This window comes from Apostichopus japonicus, chromosome 21, assembly GCF_037975245.1.
Source record: "Apostichopus japonicus isolate 1M-3 chromosome 21, ASM3797524v1, whole genome shotgun sequence".
Lineage (NCBI taxonomy): Eukaryota > Metazoa > Echinodermata > Holothuroidea > Aspidochirotida > Stichopodidae > Apostichopus > Apostichopus japonicus.
The window spans coordinates 5,957,277-5,974,518 of record NC_092581.1 but is presented as its reverse complement, the minus strand read 5'-3'; the positions used below and the strand labels follow the sequence as shown (position 1 = coordinate 5,974,518).

At 37.8% G+C, this 17,242-nt stretch overlaps 1 protein-coding gene across 1 annotated transcript; it reads right to left on the bottom strand.

Moving 5' to 3' along the window:
- Nucleotides 1–14: 14 nt before the first annotated feature.
- On the bottom strand, nucleotides 15–13,613 carry LOC139963154 (solute carrier family 22 member 3-like). The gene is made up of 9 exons (XM_071963699.1): nucleotides 13,402–13,613; nucleotides 12,541–12,996; nucleotides 11,750–11,853; nucleotides 10,018–10,172; nucleotides 8,738–8,906; nucleotides 8,329–8,461; nucleotides 1,772–1,866; nucleotides 751–959; nucleotides 15–127 (listed from the first exon to the last, which is right to left on the bottom strand). Exons 2-9 carry the CDS (start codon nucleotides 12,940–12,942, stop codon nucleotides 15–17), a joined length of 1,380 nt encoding a protein of 459 aa, XP_071819800.1. The 5' UTR covers nucleotides 12,943–12,996; nucleotides 13,402–13,613.
- Between the last annotated feature and the right edge of the window lie 3,629 nt (nucleotides 13,614–17,242).

Below are 17,242 nucleotides of genomic sequence, written 5' to 3'. Positions count from 1 at the left end.
TATCAATAGGTAGACTACCTGAGGGGTGTTGGTAATATTTCTCCGGCATATACGTTAACGATGTCAAAAGATATAGCGATGGCTAATTTACCGATTGTTGCCACGGCCACTCGCCAAGGTCCCAGAGCTGTGCAAAAGAATCCATTAAAAGTCATATCATATTGTACAAGTCATTCTTAAATTTTCAATTACAGATATAGAGACTTCAGAAACGTAGTAGAGTTCATATTAAAATAAAATAAAACTGTTAGCAAACTGCTTATCCACTAGAGATCCTGTGTAGAAGAATGTGTAAAAGTAAGTTGGCCTGACGTTTCGATCCTAGCAGGATCTTCTTCAAAGGCTATAGATGACAAGTAACAGTAACAGAAGGGACAAACACACGCACAGAATACAGACAGGTTAATGAGCATGGTGAACACAAAGAGATAGATGTACGGGTATTAGCAGACAAGGGATGGAGAGAAGAAAGAAAGAAACCAACAGGGGAAGATGAGAGGTTGGAGATAAACAGTGGAGGGACAAAGAGAGGATTAAGGGAAGGGGGTAGGGAATAAACTGGAGAAGGACAAAGACAGAAAGGTGTGGAGAAAAAAGGTGGAAGAGAGCTATGAGAAGAGGAGTGATGGGGGGGCAAGGGGAGAAGGAGGGGGAGTTCATATTGATATGAATATTAAGCGCGTGGACGGACAACAACCTCTTTAGCATTAACAAAGACTACACCACAACTGAGCTAGTGAGAATACCTACGAGCAATGACCGACCCAAAACAAGATATTCCAGCAAGAAGCATCAAGAATGAAGCTGACCATCTTCTTCCAAATGTCTTCATTGTAAAGATGCTCAAGAAATGAGCTGCAATATCCATCACTCCCGAGAGGCAGAATGCGAAGTAGACGTTTATTCCTAGATTGGATGTACCCAAAGTCAGACCAAAGTAAACAAATCCCTGCACAAACCTTAAAGAAGAAGAATATATTCACCTGATGTTAAAGTTGAGAATATCGACTTGTAACACTACCAACGTTTCAAGTTGTTTGTAATTTCAGGGACAAGAAATAAATTCATATTAGTATATGTAGCTCTAGGCCTATACACGATGGTGCACGTAATCATAATTCAAATTGCATTGATATGTTAAAGAAGAACATAATCTAAGCATTCTGCTGAAATTCGCATTCAATTCCTATGTACAGGTTTTGAGAAATTGACAGTTGAATTTGCCACCTTTCGTTCCAAGAGTGAACTTGGAGCAAACAGGAGTGACGTCACAGTTACACACTGACAAATAATGTTTTGTTTTTCTTTATTTTTCAATCTATTGATTTCACCTTGGATTGGATTGGGTTACTAGTTTATAAAGAGGATGTGAAGTTTATAAAAGTGATAAAGAGGATGTGAAGTTTATAAAATACGAATCCCTATAGTACATTCACATTATGGGTGCATCCAATTGTGGAGCAAATGATTTGAAAGGAAAACAAAACATTATTTATCAGTTTGCACCTATAACGTCACACCTTTTTGCTCCAAGTTCACTTTTGGTACGAAAGACGGCAACTTCAACTGTCAATATCTCAAACACTGTACATAGGAATTGAGTGCAAATTTCAGCAGAATGTTTCGATTATGTTCCTCTTTAATATATGAGAGCGAAATTTTTGACTTGGACTATTCATTTAATGACTATGATGGCGCAAAGCATACCTCAGCTGGTCTGACTCAACAGTGTTTTTAATTGTTATAGGACAAATTATAACATGTGACTCACCAACTGTAACACATGCTAATCATATACCACCTCATAGTTGGTACACGTATCAAGTCCAGCAGTTTACCACTCTTAGCCGGCAGAGAATTCCCATCCTATAAAAGGATATAAAAAAATATAAAAAAAGATGCTTGCATTAGGTGAACAGTTTTCTTATAACTTAGGTCAAGCCTCTAGGCCAGACTTTGGAGAATATATCACAAGACAGGCTTCGAACTACGCAATACATTTTTGTCCACAACTATCCGGCAACCTAGTAACGGTAACAGATCATTCTTTCCTTTTCTGCTTATTACTGTGATTCCAGAATGTTTTCCTTCATACCATGTGTATTCACAATCTCTGGTGGGCGAGATTTTCTTTCTAATTCTGCTGACTATAAGAGCTACAAGGAAATTCCGAAACAAACTACAAGGGCATCTCGAGTCAACAGACGCCAAGTTGCCGCATATGCTCGCTTATTGAAATTATTATCAAGCTGGATCCGGAACTCAAACATTGTGCGAAGATTGATATTTAAACCAGAAAACCGATTTCAAGCAGCTGCGCTCGAAAACACGTACAGAGAATTAGACATACGATATTACGAGTTCTGCAATGTTTTAAAAATTTCCTTGATGTCTTTTTGAAAGCGAAAAAAATACCGTGATGTATAAAATTTCCATGAAAATCCAGGGCAATATCAACAAGTTACACAAATGGTGGTGTCTAACACTTCTGTTACATCTCATTCGAAACTAGGTCAGATTACCGGCAGTTGACGTTTCTTTTGCGCGAGTCTTCACACCCTTTAAGGCGATATCTCAAAATAACTACTTTCAATTTCAATTACTGTTGAAAGACTTAAAGACATAAATTAACAAATTTAAAACAACATTGAACGCCTGAAAGCTATCATCGAACGATGTCGTTTTTGTTTCGCAAAAGGCTTCGTTTGCCGCCTTTCAGTGACAGTTGGTATATACATGAGAAGAGAAAATATCAATCGGTCGAATTCAAACGGTTTTACGGTATTGATGCAGTATAAACCTTCACACACTTCATCGATAACAAGTCTTCCCCGTTTTCGCGTAACCATACTGCTAAGGAAAATGTTTCACTACTATTATTCTACCCTGGCACATGTGACCTATGCAGTGAATTTTCTGGTACCATTTTATATCGCAAGAAATCAAAGAAAGAAGAATGAAGTTTCTTAAATGCACATCAGCTATAACTAATTTAGATTACAATATACTTTAAAAAAAAGAGTAAATGCTGCTGCAAGAACTGATTTTACAAGAATGGCTGATAAGATTAACAGAGATCAGAGTCACCCTTTGTATACTGTACTAAAAAGTCTCCTGCACAAATCGAGCAGAAATCCCCACAAAATACCGAACGTAAGTTAACAGAAACTCATTTATTTACAGTGCTGCTTTATACATTCCATCCGAACACTTAGAATGTTTGTTGTAGTTGGGTTGTTATCTCGTTGTTTGTATGAACTGTTGCATGCGTAGATGTATTTTACATGATATCCTATCATCTTAACATTTTTAGCCTTTTATATTAGTAGCCCGGCAGCCCAGTGCACTTTGATCAAACGAACGAGATACCAATATCTGAGTATTGGAACATTTGTGGAAAAACCCAGTATATCCAAAAGTGGATGTCTGCCGTGGTCGCTCTGCTGCATGTGGCCCCTGGGGCCGGTTAAAGGGGGCCCAAAAATGCATCTGATCAAACGAACGAGGTACCACTTGAAACCAATGTCAACGTAATGCATGAATGCCACATAGTACTGAATGGCCCATGCCAGGACAAATTTTCTGCTGCAAAGGGCCCGCCAGACAAGAAACGCCCCTAAAAAATGCATCTGATCAAACGAACGAGGTACCACTTGAAACCAATGTCAAGTTAATGCATGAATGCCACAAAGTACTGAATGACCTATGCCAGACAAATTTTCTGCTGCTAAGGGCCCGCCAGACGCCCCCAAATATGGCCCAAATGCCCGTTAGCGTAGCATTGACCCAGATTAAATATGCAAGGTATAAACTCAAAACCGGTTTGGAATGTTCGGGTTGATCTTACAGACTATGAAAATCATCATGCCAGACAAATTTTCTGCTACAAAGGGCCCGCCAGACGCCCCAAAAGGGCCCCTAAAAATGCATTTGATCAAACGGACGAGGTACCACTTGAAACCAATGTCAACCTAATGCATGAATGCCACAAAGTACTGAATGGCCCATGCCAGACAAATTTCTGCTGCTAAGGGCCCGCCAGACGCCCCCAAATATGGCCCAAGTGCCCGTTAGCGTAGCATTGACCCAGATTAAATATGCAAGGTACCACTCAAAATCGGTTTGGAATGTTCGGGTTGATCTTACAGACTATGGAAATCATCATGCCAGACAAATTTTCTGCTACAAACTGGCTAACAGACACACTAAAAAAGGGCCCCCAAATGGGCCATGATCAATCATAGTTGGTACCACACAAATCCAATGTTAAATGCAAAGGTACTTTCCACAAACTGTACTGGATATATGGATATCTAGCTATATCTAGCGATATCTAGGGATGAAGTCCCAAGATCTTCCCTAAACTGAAGGCAGATAGAGAATCGAAGTCTTCAGTGTGTAATGAAATTGAAACTATGCGTCTTTCGAAAGGAAAAGAAGGTGGGGCATTGCACAATTAACAGATAACAGTTATTTATTTCAGTTTCATTTTAATTATTTGAATTTGTAAAGCAAACAGCAGATATCATATCATATCAGTGAGCATGAAACTGTCGTTCCAGGATGAACAGCCTCCAAACTGTAGATGTGTGTATTGTTCGGTTTCGGAAATATCAGGTATTTTTCCATGTCCTTCAACGAAGTTTTATAGTAGCCGTTATAAGAGGCTTTAATATTATTATATACCAATAAATTAACTGTGTCTGAATTTTCGAAAATTCCCCGACCAACATTCTTCATCATACTTGCCTCTACTCGTGCAATTTTGACCGGTCTGTTAGGGGTTGAAGGAGGTTTTTTTCTATATTGATTGTCCATAGATGAAATTTTGTGCAACATTATGGGTATGTTTTGAAGTGAATTTATTCACGAGAAATGTGAATTTTCAAATTCTGAACAAATAATGGGCTTAAAACCTTGAAAAGTGGGGCTGACGGGTATTGTGGGCCGCGACGTATAGAATCACCTATACATACAAAAGCAATGATCCACAGGAGATACGATGATGTGTTAGAAAATCCTGGATACGCGGCTGTACTGAGATCCATGAGGCTCTGCAACTACAACTGGTAAATAAGCAGGAACATTTTCTACTTTGTGGTTTAAATCAATCTGTCTCTTTTCTACTAGTCTTCGTAGTTGTTAATTTTTTCGATGTGTTTGTTTATTGTATATAGGATGCATATCTTCAAGCACCTGAAGGGTTTCTGTGCACTTCCTTTCACCTCATGTAAATATAATTTCTGTAATTACAATTTATGTTATGTTGGATCTGTTGTGTTTATACATGAAGTGATAAACCAAATAAACGAAACGAAAATAGGGCTTGTATTTCCTGCATGAAGAACGTGTGAAGGACCGATATTAGTAGAGATATTTAGTGCAAGGCGATAAGCTGTGGTATGGATTCTGTTTAGAACTTGTTTGTTGGAATTAGAGATGGCAAGCAGGAAGATGCTCCCGTAGCTTAGGATGTGCTTTACTTTGGTTTTATAGATACGGATAATATTATTTGAAAATGCATTTAAATTTGTGTGAGAAGATTGAGAGGGTTGAGACCAACATCGGCCTGCAATGCTAGTACAATGGAGTTTAAACGTCTACCTGTTTTCATACTCTCTGATGTTCATCTCTAGGCTAGTCAATGTAAATCTACAGAGAAAAATTTGGCCGCCCAGAGGAAAATTTCTATTCCCAAAAATTTGAATCGATTATGTTAAGTGAACAATGGGCCTTTGTTTAAAGTGAGAACGATCCTAACAATGTCTATGATGCCTTCACTGGTACTTTTAGGGATTTCCATTAAAACTCCACTTACCACTATACGGTCAAGTAGTGCCCCAAGCCAACACCGTAGCTATTTTCCGAATTCAGGTCATGACAAACAAAAGTTGTATACAAAGAACCTGAAATGTCGTACTCCCAAAATTCTTAGTGTCTATAAACGTTTTCGTAATTGGTTAACATCAGTTACAAGATGTACGGTACCAAAAGATTGTATTATCGGACTTATTTGCAAATCGTGATAAGCATGTGAAGAAAACATGGCGCTCTATAAAGATTATCCTGAACGGTCAGTCTTGCCTTGACCATATCGAGAAAATTCGACATGATGGTAACGTAATATTAAATCCAGCATTGTCTTTAATACTTTCTTTACTGATATTGACCCAGAGACTAACAAGAATATTCCAAAAGTTAACTCAGTTAACCTCAATTGCTTTTTAGGAGATCCTGAAACGAGTGATGACATTCTCAACCAAATTATGTCATTGAAATACTCTTCCGCTGGTTATGATGAAATCTCACCTGTTTGATTATTATTTATTATTACTAGGTATTTGATAGAGCGCTCTATAAGATCACAGCGCTTTACAGAAACAAATATAAACTACACAATAAAAACAAACAGCAAGCCTAAACACAAGCAAATAAAAACAAACATTACTGCGCAGAAAATATATGTTTTCATGATACCTTTGAAGACCGAGACGGAAACCGCCACACGTATACCCAAAGGCAGCTGGTTCCACAGTCGGGGACCAATAACTTGAAAAGATTTATCACCAGTTTTACGCTTTGAGCGTGGAATCATGAGTCTTGGTGGTATCAGATGAGGAGCGGATTCTACGTCTCAACCTGTTGTTGTTAAGTATGTTGCCAATTGTATCTGTAAGTCGTTATGTCATGTTTCACAAATAACAGACCAGTTTCAGTTCTTCCATGCTACTCTTAAATATTGGAATAAATAATATTTCAAAGATTATATAGTTTTCTAAAGAAGCATAACGTTTTCTATAATTATCAGTTCGGGTTTCTTCCTGGTCGTTCAACTTCGCATGTCCTTCTAAGCCATCTGACTGATATATGATTACGAATGCATTTGAAAAGAGACATTTTGTCTCGGGCACATTTCTGGATTGTCTGAGGCGTTTGATACTCTTCATCATAATATTTTATTCAGCAAACTTGAACATTATGGAGTAAGAGGCAACGTCTTAGAATGGTTTAAAAACTATCTCTCTGATAGGCAACAATTTGTTTACAACCAGAAATGTAATTCTAGTTATCGTAAATTAAGATGTGGTGTTTCTCAAGGGTCCAGTTTGGGCCCGCTTCTTTTCCATAATATATTATAATGATATACACAGGGCTAGTGATAAATTATTGCATGTTATTATTTACGTCGATGACAAACATTTTTTATTCGAGTCATAACTTCAATTAATTGTCAATTTGAAATTATTTCAGACGGAAATTCGTAAAGGATCACAGGCGGTTTTGTGTAAATAAGTTTTCCCTTAATGTTAAAAAGACTACTTCCGTCTTGTTCAGTTAAATTAAAAAGCCAATTGATCCAAATATTTTATCCAATTAATCTCTGTAATACCAAAATACCACTTTTCTAATGTTGCCAAGTTCTTGGGGAGTTTGATCAATAGACATGTTTCTTGGAGAGATGACATAAGTTAGGCACTAAGAAAGTATCTATAAGAGCATTGAAATCATCGGTCGTCTCCGTTCAAACCTTCCTAGGAAAGTTCTAATCACTCTTTACATCACCCTTATTCTTCCTGTTATCTTATGGAACTATTGTTTGGGCCTCCACTTATCCGTCCAATTTACAGCCATGATATGATCCTACAAAAAGGAGTTATCCGTTATAGTTTTAACACACATTATCGCCAACACACTCCTCCTCTTTTTGAAACAAAATCGCGAACCCGATCCGCTAACATTATAAGTACACCACTGTTTATGCTTCAGCCATTCCTTCACAATGTTCGTTTTGTCGCACAATCCGCTAACATTATAAGTACACCACTGTTTAGACTTCAGCCATCCCTTCACAATGTTTATTATGTTGCCCCATGCCCTAACATTATAAGTACACCACTGTTTAGACTTCAGTCATCCCTCCACATAGTTCGTTATGTTGCTCCTCGGGTTTGGAATTCCCTTCCTATTAATATTACTCATTACCGCTATGCTTCCTCTTACACCTTCAAAAGAAAACTAATTTTTTTTCTTGCGTTTTCTACTTGGGACAAGTTATTTCCTGTTTAATTGGCTTTTGCTACTTCTGTTTTTTTTTTTGTTAAGTGTTCTTAGGTTTTCGATTATTATTCTTATATACAATCTACTAATTAAAGTTATAGCCTATACACTTTCCGTTCTAGGGGGGATCCACGCTTATAAGCTTTACTCAGCTTCTTGTGGGTTATCCCCCTGTCTTTCACTACTGTAAATTTATATATACTGAAAATACGTTACCGAAATATAGTTGTTGAAACTTGAAACTGAATGCAATACACTCATTTTACTAACACCGCGTTTTAATTTTCCCAGGACATCTTCTTTGAGTTCCTTCTTGTTTTCTCTGGCGATCTTTCTGATGATTTTCTCTGCAGACTCTCCCTTATCACGTGATAGCAACCACCTCGGTGACTCAGTCAGGAATCTGGTAATGAAGTTGAATTATCTTCTTTATATTCCTTATGTTATTTATTCCATTGAGCACAAATATGAACTCCATTTAAGTTTATGCAATAACCAGTTGGATATTGGAATACTGTATTCCTGTGGCATTAATCAACCATAAATGTGCACAACACAATATTCGGAAATGGAAATGACCAGTGTAGTAATATTCATAATGTTCTTAATTTAACTTTAGTTTTGAAGGTGAGGTCACGTTTGTAAACAGCTGTTACTTATCCTGCGTAATCATACTTACGGGAAAGCCGCTATCATAGCCAAATATGGTATTGCGATGATGGCAACAAGAATCCGCCAGTTATAGGTAATGAAAGCCGTTCCGGACAAAAAGAAGTAGCCAACTGAAAAAAGCATCCACATGACCACTCCTGTATATACCCTCTGCGATGGGATCACAATTTCCGACGCTGTCATATGAAAACAAGAGAGAAGGCATTTTGTAAGGTTCACAATAATTATTACCTAATATCCCTTTAAGGAAGGTGTGTGCGCGTGCTTGTGTGGGTAAAATAGTGTGTCGCGAACTCCTCCTAGACCGTAAGTCCGATCAAGTTCAAACTTGGTGGGCATAGGTGCCTGTATGATTTATGACGTCATATATCAGAATCACGAAACCTAAAAATTGGCCATTTATAGCCATTTTCTGCTGTCAGCATGTAAGACAAAGGCATTAAACCACACGATATGTAGAGAATGATGAGACGAATTTTAAAATAGACCAAATTTAGGTGTTGAGGGTCGAGGTCAAAAGTCAATATAGGTTTTATATTGGCCTAAATTAGGCGAAAAAAAGTGTGTCGCGAACTCCTACTACCTGCATAATTGATGACGTCATAGGTCAAAGGCTAGAGGTGAATAAACATAAAAACTGGCTTTAGCCATTTTCTGCTTGTTAACATGGGAATTGGTCATTAAACCACATAATGGGACAAGTTTTAAAATAGTACTTATGAAGTTGTAAAGGGTCGAGGTCAGGTAGGTCAAAGGTCAATTTGTCCTAAACTGTGCCAAAAGAAGGCCTTAAATTATCTTAAACTGTAAGTCAGATCAAAGTTCAAACTTGGTGGATAGGTGCCTCATCATGTAACGGTTGTGCCTGCATGATTGATGACGTAATTGGCTTCAGGTCAGAGGTCAAATATATTTACAATTGGTTTTTAACCACTTTTTATGCTTGTCAACATGTAGGAAAACAGTCAATAAGTACACACGATATGTAAAGAATGATGAGACGAATTTGAAAATTTTGAGATTTTGCAGATTGCAGATTTTGGTGTTTAGGGTCGAGGACAAAGGCCAGTTGATGTCAAAGGTCAATTTGGCCTAAATTGTACGAATAAATGTGTCGCGAACTCCTGCTACACCGTCAGTCCGTTCAAGTTCAAAACTAAATTGTGAACCTTTGACATACACTTTAACAATATTAGGATGCCAAGAGTAAAGTCATGGAGGAGATGAGGTTAATGATCAACATTACGTATATGTTTTCGGTAAAAAGTCAATATTATTTTTTATTACCAATTACAAAGCACATGAGAGTTGTCCCATACGAGGCAGCTGCTGTGATGAATCTCAATACGGTGAAGACGATGACATTTGGTGAGAGTGACGTAAGCATGCCAAACACCCCGGATGCCGTACAGCCTAACATAAACGTATAGTGGCGTCCAATCCTGATATTAAACATAAAAACACAACGCAAAGTCTTTACCACTCTGTTTTAAATAACAACTCGATTGCGGTATAAAGAATCAAACACACTGAATGGTCACTGGATAGCATTCCAAAAGTGTATAATGGATACAGGTAATATTTCAATGCTGAAGGTGGTAGTAATGTACTTATATAGGTTTCAACATCAGTGCCCAACTTACCATTATTGATTCAGGTATATTTTAGGGCAATACGGCAGTGGTCACCTTGATTGAGAAGATATTAACACTAACAGTTACAGGCTACAGTGCAGCGACGTAGTCAGGAATTTGATATGGGGGAGGGGTCTAAGGGGTCTGATATATTTTTGAACAATTGAATGTCCTTAGATGCGATCTGGTGCAATGTTTTGCCAGTTTCATCATTATCATATGATATCATATTATCAGCAGATTTTGTTTCCCGTTTGAATTCTTTTACATATTATATCAGAAAGCAAACATAGTGCTCTTTTACAATTTTCCCAGTAGGATGATTCTTGTTTATTGTCCAATGTCTGGACTTTAATACATTTGACGAACTTAACTGACGGACAATATAAACTTTCATAATTTTTGAGACAGCCAGATGTGCAGTGGCCTAAAAACAAATATCGTTATCGCAGTGTACTAGCAGTGTAATAATTATTTATAGGAAGTGCGTATCACGTACGATTGCTAGCTTAGCTTCATAACATGCTGTTCGTGCAACTACTTAGGACGAATCATAGAAAGGATGAGAACGAAAGTTGTCGACGTCGTTGTGTATACGGTCTGTGACAATCCATCGAGTGCGGTTAGGTAGGCAATATGTATTGTATTACACAGTGTCCAACTGTAGGCTTGTCATAGGCTATAGGCTATAGGCTAAATTTAGCTAATTGCATCTGCCAAATTAAGTAAGTAGTTGAATCAGTAGGCCTGAATGTTACTACGATTAAAATCGACTTAACAGAGCTGACGAGTATTATAGATCAAAAGAGCACTGACAAAATTTCCATGCTAAAAATACAACAGTTTTTAACATTTTTTTGACACTGAAAGGGGGGAGCAGTCGCTGATTACTATAGAAACTCGTGATTTAAGCAATGTTACTATAGAAACTCTTGATTTAAGCAAGGTTACTATAGAAACTCGTGATTTGAGCAATGTTACAATAGAAACTCGTGATTACTATTGAAACTCGTAATTTAAGCAATGTTACTATAGAAACTCTTGATTTAAGAAAGGTTACTATAGAAACTCGTGATTACTATATCATTTACCTTAAATTATGATACCATCCCATATTTTCACGTTGTGTTAACTCTTTGCATCCATATGGGAATTTTAAATAAATACAATATTTATAGATTTCATAAAATTGCACCTATCACTTTAGTGTTTTCTAGCATATTTACTTTATCATATCCATCTTGTTTTTTTTTTTTTACTCAACTTACAAGCATTTCAGCTTTAATATTTAAAGAATAGTTCAGAGGTTTTTCTTATTAATAATATATCACCCCAACACTTCGACAAAACATATACATAATATCTGATTTAAATGTTAGACTCACCTATCAGCTAGTCGGCCGAAAGCAATACTTCCCACCAGATATCCAAAGAAATATACAGACTGAATGAGATTGGGTATTGCTGCCTTCTCGCAAACCAGTTCCCACTATGTTAAATAATGGATAAATATCAATATCAATAAGTAATAAATGGAAGCGAAATCAGTCAAACAGAGGGATCACATTCTTTAACATGAAAGGTAACAGGGAAATGTCGATTCCTGGTCTCCCCACTCCCCATCACCTCCCACAAAAACAAAGACACGTCACGTAAAATGAACCATTGTCGAAGAAACTTTTTCTATGGTTCATATCAGGAGATTTGGTCCATAATGAGAAGCATGCATGAAACTTGACTAATTGTTTGAATCAGTCGCATTGGCTACTTATAACGGCTCTGGTATTTGTTGGTGGATGTAAAAACATGGCCGCGGCGTTTCTTTGGCATAGATTTGGTTTACCAATTCACTGGTGGCCATAAATATATCTGACCGCAGGTACCTTTCATTGCAAACTATAGAGTTACTAGTGAAACATAACAAGATTTCTTTCCAGGTCAAATACACTCGCATTTTCAATTGATGTTTTAAACGGCTTCAAGTGTTCAAAGCCAAGTGCAAAATGGATCTGCATACCACGTGTGAGGTTATGTATCAACCAAGTTTATTCTGGTATCAGGTTTCCATGGAAATGGACGAAGGAGGGGGGGGGGGGGTCATGGGGCGGTACGGTACGTATATTAAACTTTGCACACATTTGTTGGAAAGTTGAAAGGCTGTTATGCCTGATCTTACTTCTTCACCAATCGTGCTGTGAAACACACTTCTGTCGAACTCCCACCCTTCGTCACAGCTGATAACTTCACCGCCCGTCCAATTGCTGTGCTCGAAGGCGGTTGCAAGATCCATTCCACTCACGTTGAACTTTGAACATTGACTCCACGTCCCATCATCATTCATTGGGATAGAAAGTGTCTTCTTAAAGTCGCTGCACTGTTCCATCGTCATATTCCATTGCCAACAATCTTCTTGTTGCCATTGACTTACTTTACACCAATGATTGCCATCTCCAGCTATAAAGACTTGAGAAAGCAGGATCGCGCACTGTGCCAGCGGTGGGATGGTTACCAAGGTAATGATTTTCCATTGAAATCTACCAAAGCTTCCTATATCTTTCAAAACGTCGTCGAAAGACATTTTGAGATTTATAAAAGATAATCACAGCATGCAAGGCAGGTAACGGTAAATCTCCTGTAAATGAAGATCGAGAATAAATAGTGTAACTGAATTGGTAATGACGTATAGAATCGCGTGTACATTATGTACGATCTATGGATAAAATTTGAATAACTGCCCAATAAATCATTCTTTAAAATTAACAAAACTTGCCCAATATTCAGCAGTATAAATCCTTATTTAGCAGATAGCAGACACACATACAGACATACAGATGTATATGGCATGGATATAGCCTTCAGTTAGGCCAAAACTTTGATAAGTGATACCGCTATAAATCTCTCCGAGTCGAGTGGACGTTTCTCCTGTAACTACGAAAACTGCGGTTCCGTAAACCTAATACTGATAACTGTGCAACTATGATCTGTCATCTGCATGGACTTTGTATCAAAATTTAACTTTAGAAAGAAAGTAACTTGCCTTATTCAAAAGAATACATACGTGGAATGCTAATCTCGAAGTATTAGTACAGAGCACGTATTTAATTTGCCTTCCGCTGCTCAACTTATACTTAAATATGACTTGCGGATTGCTACTACGATAAAGATTTGATAACTACTAAATCATGCTGTACAGTGTTCCTGATCTTACCCGACAAAGCGTAAAGTTATGTAAATAAAGCTGATGTCTAGTTGGCAAAACCAGTTTGCAGCGGATTTTATATATGGTTTTATATTGACTTTAATCTTGGCTACATTAAGTTTTCTGTCCTCAAGTGCCTTTTTATGTGGTAATATATCTAAGTTTTATGGAACCATATCAACCAAGCAACCGTATCGATGAACATGGGGCATATATGAAGTTTAAGTAACCAAATACATCCAGAGATATATGTACATTGTACTACACACTGAAGGAAGGAAACATATGTGTGCACAATCAAATGTTTTGTATCTATCCTGCTAAGTTATAATAGCGTCGTATCTAGTCCATCACGGGGAAGAGGGGAGAGTGGCATCTAACAATAATGATGATGGGAGGGTGGGAGTGGGAACGATTATGATGGGTAGGGGGAAATTACGATGGTGATGTGGAGAGACAACTAACCATTGTGTCAGGGAGGGGAAAAACTAACGATGGTGATTGGGCGGGGGAAGTCTAGATGGTGATGGGGGGGGGGGGAGGGGCAATAAACAATGGTGATGAAGAGGGACACCTACGATCGTATATGGTGGTGGTTGTTCATAGATCGTTCATTCAGGCAAAAAAAAAACGTTTGGGGCACAGAACGGGATTCATGTCCAACTTGCGTTGACCTATGACCTGGTTCAAGTTCCTATTACACTGCAGTTACAGTTACATGATAGTTAAACACATATTTTGAATATTGCTGATTTGGAAAGTATCTGCCTATCATAGAAGTAAATAGAAGTAAATATCTATAATAGAAGTATGTATAACGCATTCTCGTGCGCTGGTGATGTTTGTTGAATTGCGTGAGATCAATTGTTGAACAGCGTCGATGTAAACAACAAAAGTTTAGACAGCAACTGGGTTTAGACATCAACGTGACTTTAAACATCAACGTGAGTTTAGGCCCAACGTGCGTTCGGACATCAACGTAAATTTGAACAGCAACATGTTAAAACAGCACTAACAACGTTAGTTTAGACAACAACAAACTTAGCTTTAGCAACAATTTTGTTTGCCCTTTTCGCGTTCCATAGTGCAGAGCTAACAACATTTCTATGACGGAGATTTTCGTGCTAAATACAGCCGATTATGTTTTCTCAAATTTCCCGCGATTTGTTTGGCTAATAGTCCCTTACCCATTGTCTGTAAACATGCTTGCAACTTCAGTGCTCAATGAACGCAAAGTATGATGGTTTAACTATGTAACGCGAAAAGGGGAAACAATTGTTAACGTCCTGACTTGTAGCAACAGCCATGTAAATATCCTTAACAACCTGATTTGTCGAACTAAATCACGTTGTTAACGATATTTACATGGTAGTTGATACAACTCCGAGGACGTTGTTAATGTCATATTTGTCGAACTAAATCACATTGTTAACGATATTTACATGATAGTTGCTAGAACTCCGAGGACGTTGTTAACGATATTGTTAACGTGCTATTTGAATAATTGTTTTATCACAGAAAGTTATGAGTTGAGACAATCTATGAGTTTTGCGGAAAGCTACCACAACATCTCTGATACTGAAAAGGATTTTTCATCTCACAGTATGTTTTGTTCTCTCCGTATTGAGAGTTGATGATGTAATATGTTCATTCATACCACAGTAATTTCTTCGTTGCAAACTTGCGTAAATTTCCGCGTTCCCTTTGACCACGTGCTTCAAGTCATGATTCTGGTGCAACATTCGTATTTGTATTCATACATCGTCAAAAGTAGTCATTGAAGTTATTATTATTATTATTATTATTATTATTATTATTAGGCATTTAGCTACGCTATTCATCGTAAACCATATCACAGCGCTTACAATCATATGCAATATAACAACCAGGTTACGTGGGGACTTGATTCAGGTTTTCAAGATTGTATATGGTTTTGACAATTTATCCTTTACCGACTTTTTTCATGTTTGCTAACAGTAGTTTTACCAGAGGTCATTGTCTTAAACTCCAAAAGTCACATAGTAGGATTAATATTCGGCATAACTTTTTTTTTCTAATAGGGTTGTGAATGAGTGGGACGGTTTGCATGAGAAAGTTGTACTTGCAAGTAGTGTCAATGGGTTTAAGAATGCTTTGGACAAGCACTTTAAGCATTGTAATCGGGTCTGAGTGTTTTACTTCAGTTTTTTCTCTATCTATATGGTCATTGATGGGGACTTACGTGTCCCTCCTGATCCTTTTTTCTACTAAACTAAACTAACCGAATCAGAACATAACATTGAACAAACAAAATAATAGAGAATTATCAAGTAGGAAATAGGTACGTTTTAAGGATTTTTTAAAAAAAACATCCACGGATGGAGCAGCTTTTATACTGGAGGGATGTTTATTCCACTCCTTAGCTGCTGCAACAGTGAATGTGCGATATCCTGCCTTACTACGAGCCACATGTAAAGTCAATCGAAATGGGTCTGCATTGGAGCGAAGGTTTGTACGCACAGGTCGATACAACTCAAGACACTCATTAAAATACTCTGGCGCATGATCATGAAAAAAATTGTATACAAATAAAAGAATCTTAAAAACAATCCTCTGTTTGATTGGCAACCAATTAAGGGATGTATAGAGGCATGGCATCATGACGACTGTCTAACCGAAAAGTTTGATATACTTAATCGACATTGCGTAAAAATGTTATTTAAATACTATAGTTTTCGTGGAGCTGGTTGTTTCTAAATACTGCGAAGCATCTAGGGTAAATGTTTGATCAGTTGCTTTATGGTTGGATGCAGTGTGCGCTTCGTGAGTAACAAGAGGGGCACAATATTGAAGTACGTAGGCAATACACTCACAGAACTAGTTTACTAAACCCGCCAAGCAAGTTCATTCGTAACACCAATCCAGTTAGGGAGTTTCGATTTGCGAAAGGGATTGTGGGGTAAATGGAATATCCACAAACCTCGCTCAGCATTGTTACGAATTTTTAGACCAAGAAGACCGCTAACATGTTATGCAAGAAACGAATCATCCCGAGATACACTCGAGTTTTGACTAGGTACAGTGGTATGATCTTTTCTTCACAAATTTTCAGGATTTGCGCATGTGCAGTTGAAACTCCGAAGTTCGAACAGGCCTAAAATAATTGCGTGGAATTTGGGGGGATAAGCACAATGCATGTACGGGGATATTTGAAGAGTTGGGGTTGCTGATGAAATCGCTGCAAGGTCAAAGCATGGAGGTTCTATAAACGGAGTTGGCGAGGAGGAAAGAGTGGCAGGGCAGGCGAAATGAAGGTCGGGCGGCCTAAATCTCGGGAAATTTTGAGAAAACATCATTGGCTGTATTTAGCATGAAAATCTCTGAAATAGATATGTTGTTAGCTCTGCACGGAAGCAACTTGCGGTTGATTGTTATAATTTTTTGAAAAGAAAGAATGATGTTCGTTCACAATGTGTTCACAACGGAACTTTAGATAGCAACGAAAGTGAAGACATCAACGTGAGTTTAAACATCAACGTGAGTTTATACATCAACCGTAAGTTTAGACATCAACGAACAACAGCAACATGGCAAACTAGCAGCAACAGCTTTAGTTTAGACAGCAACAAACTTACTTTAGACAACCAAATACGGATGCCCTTTTCGCGTTCCATAAAAGCATTACCCTTTCAGCGTTCCC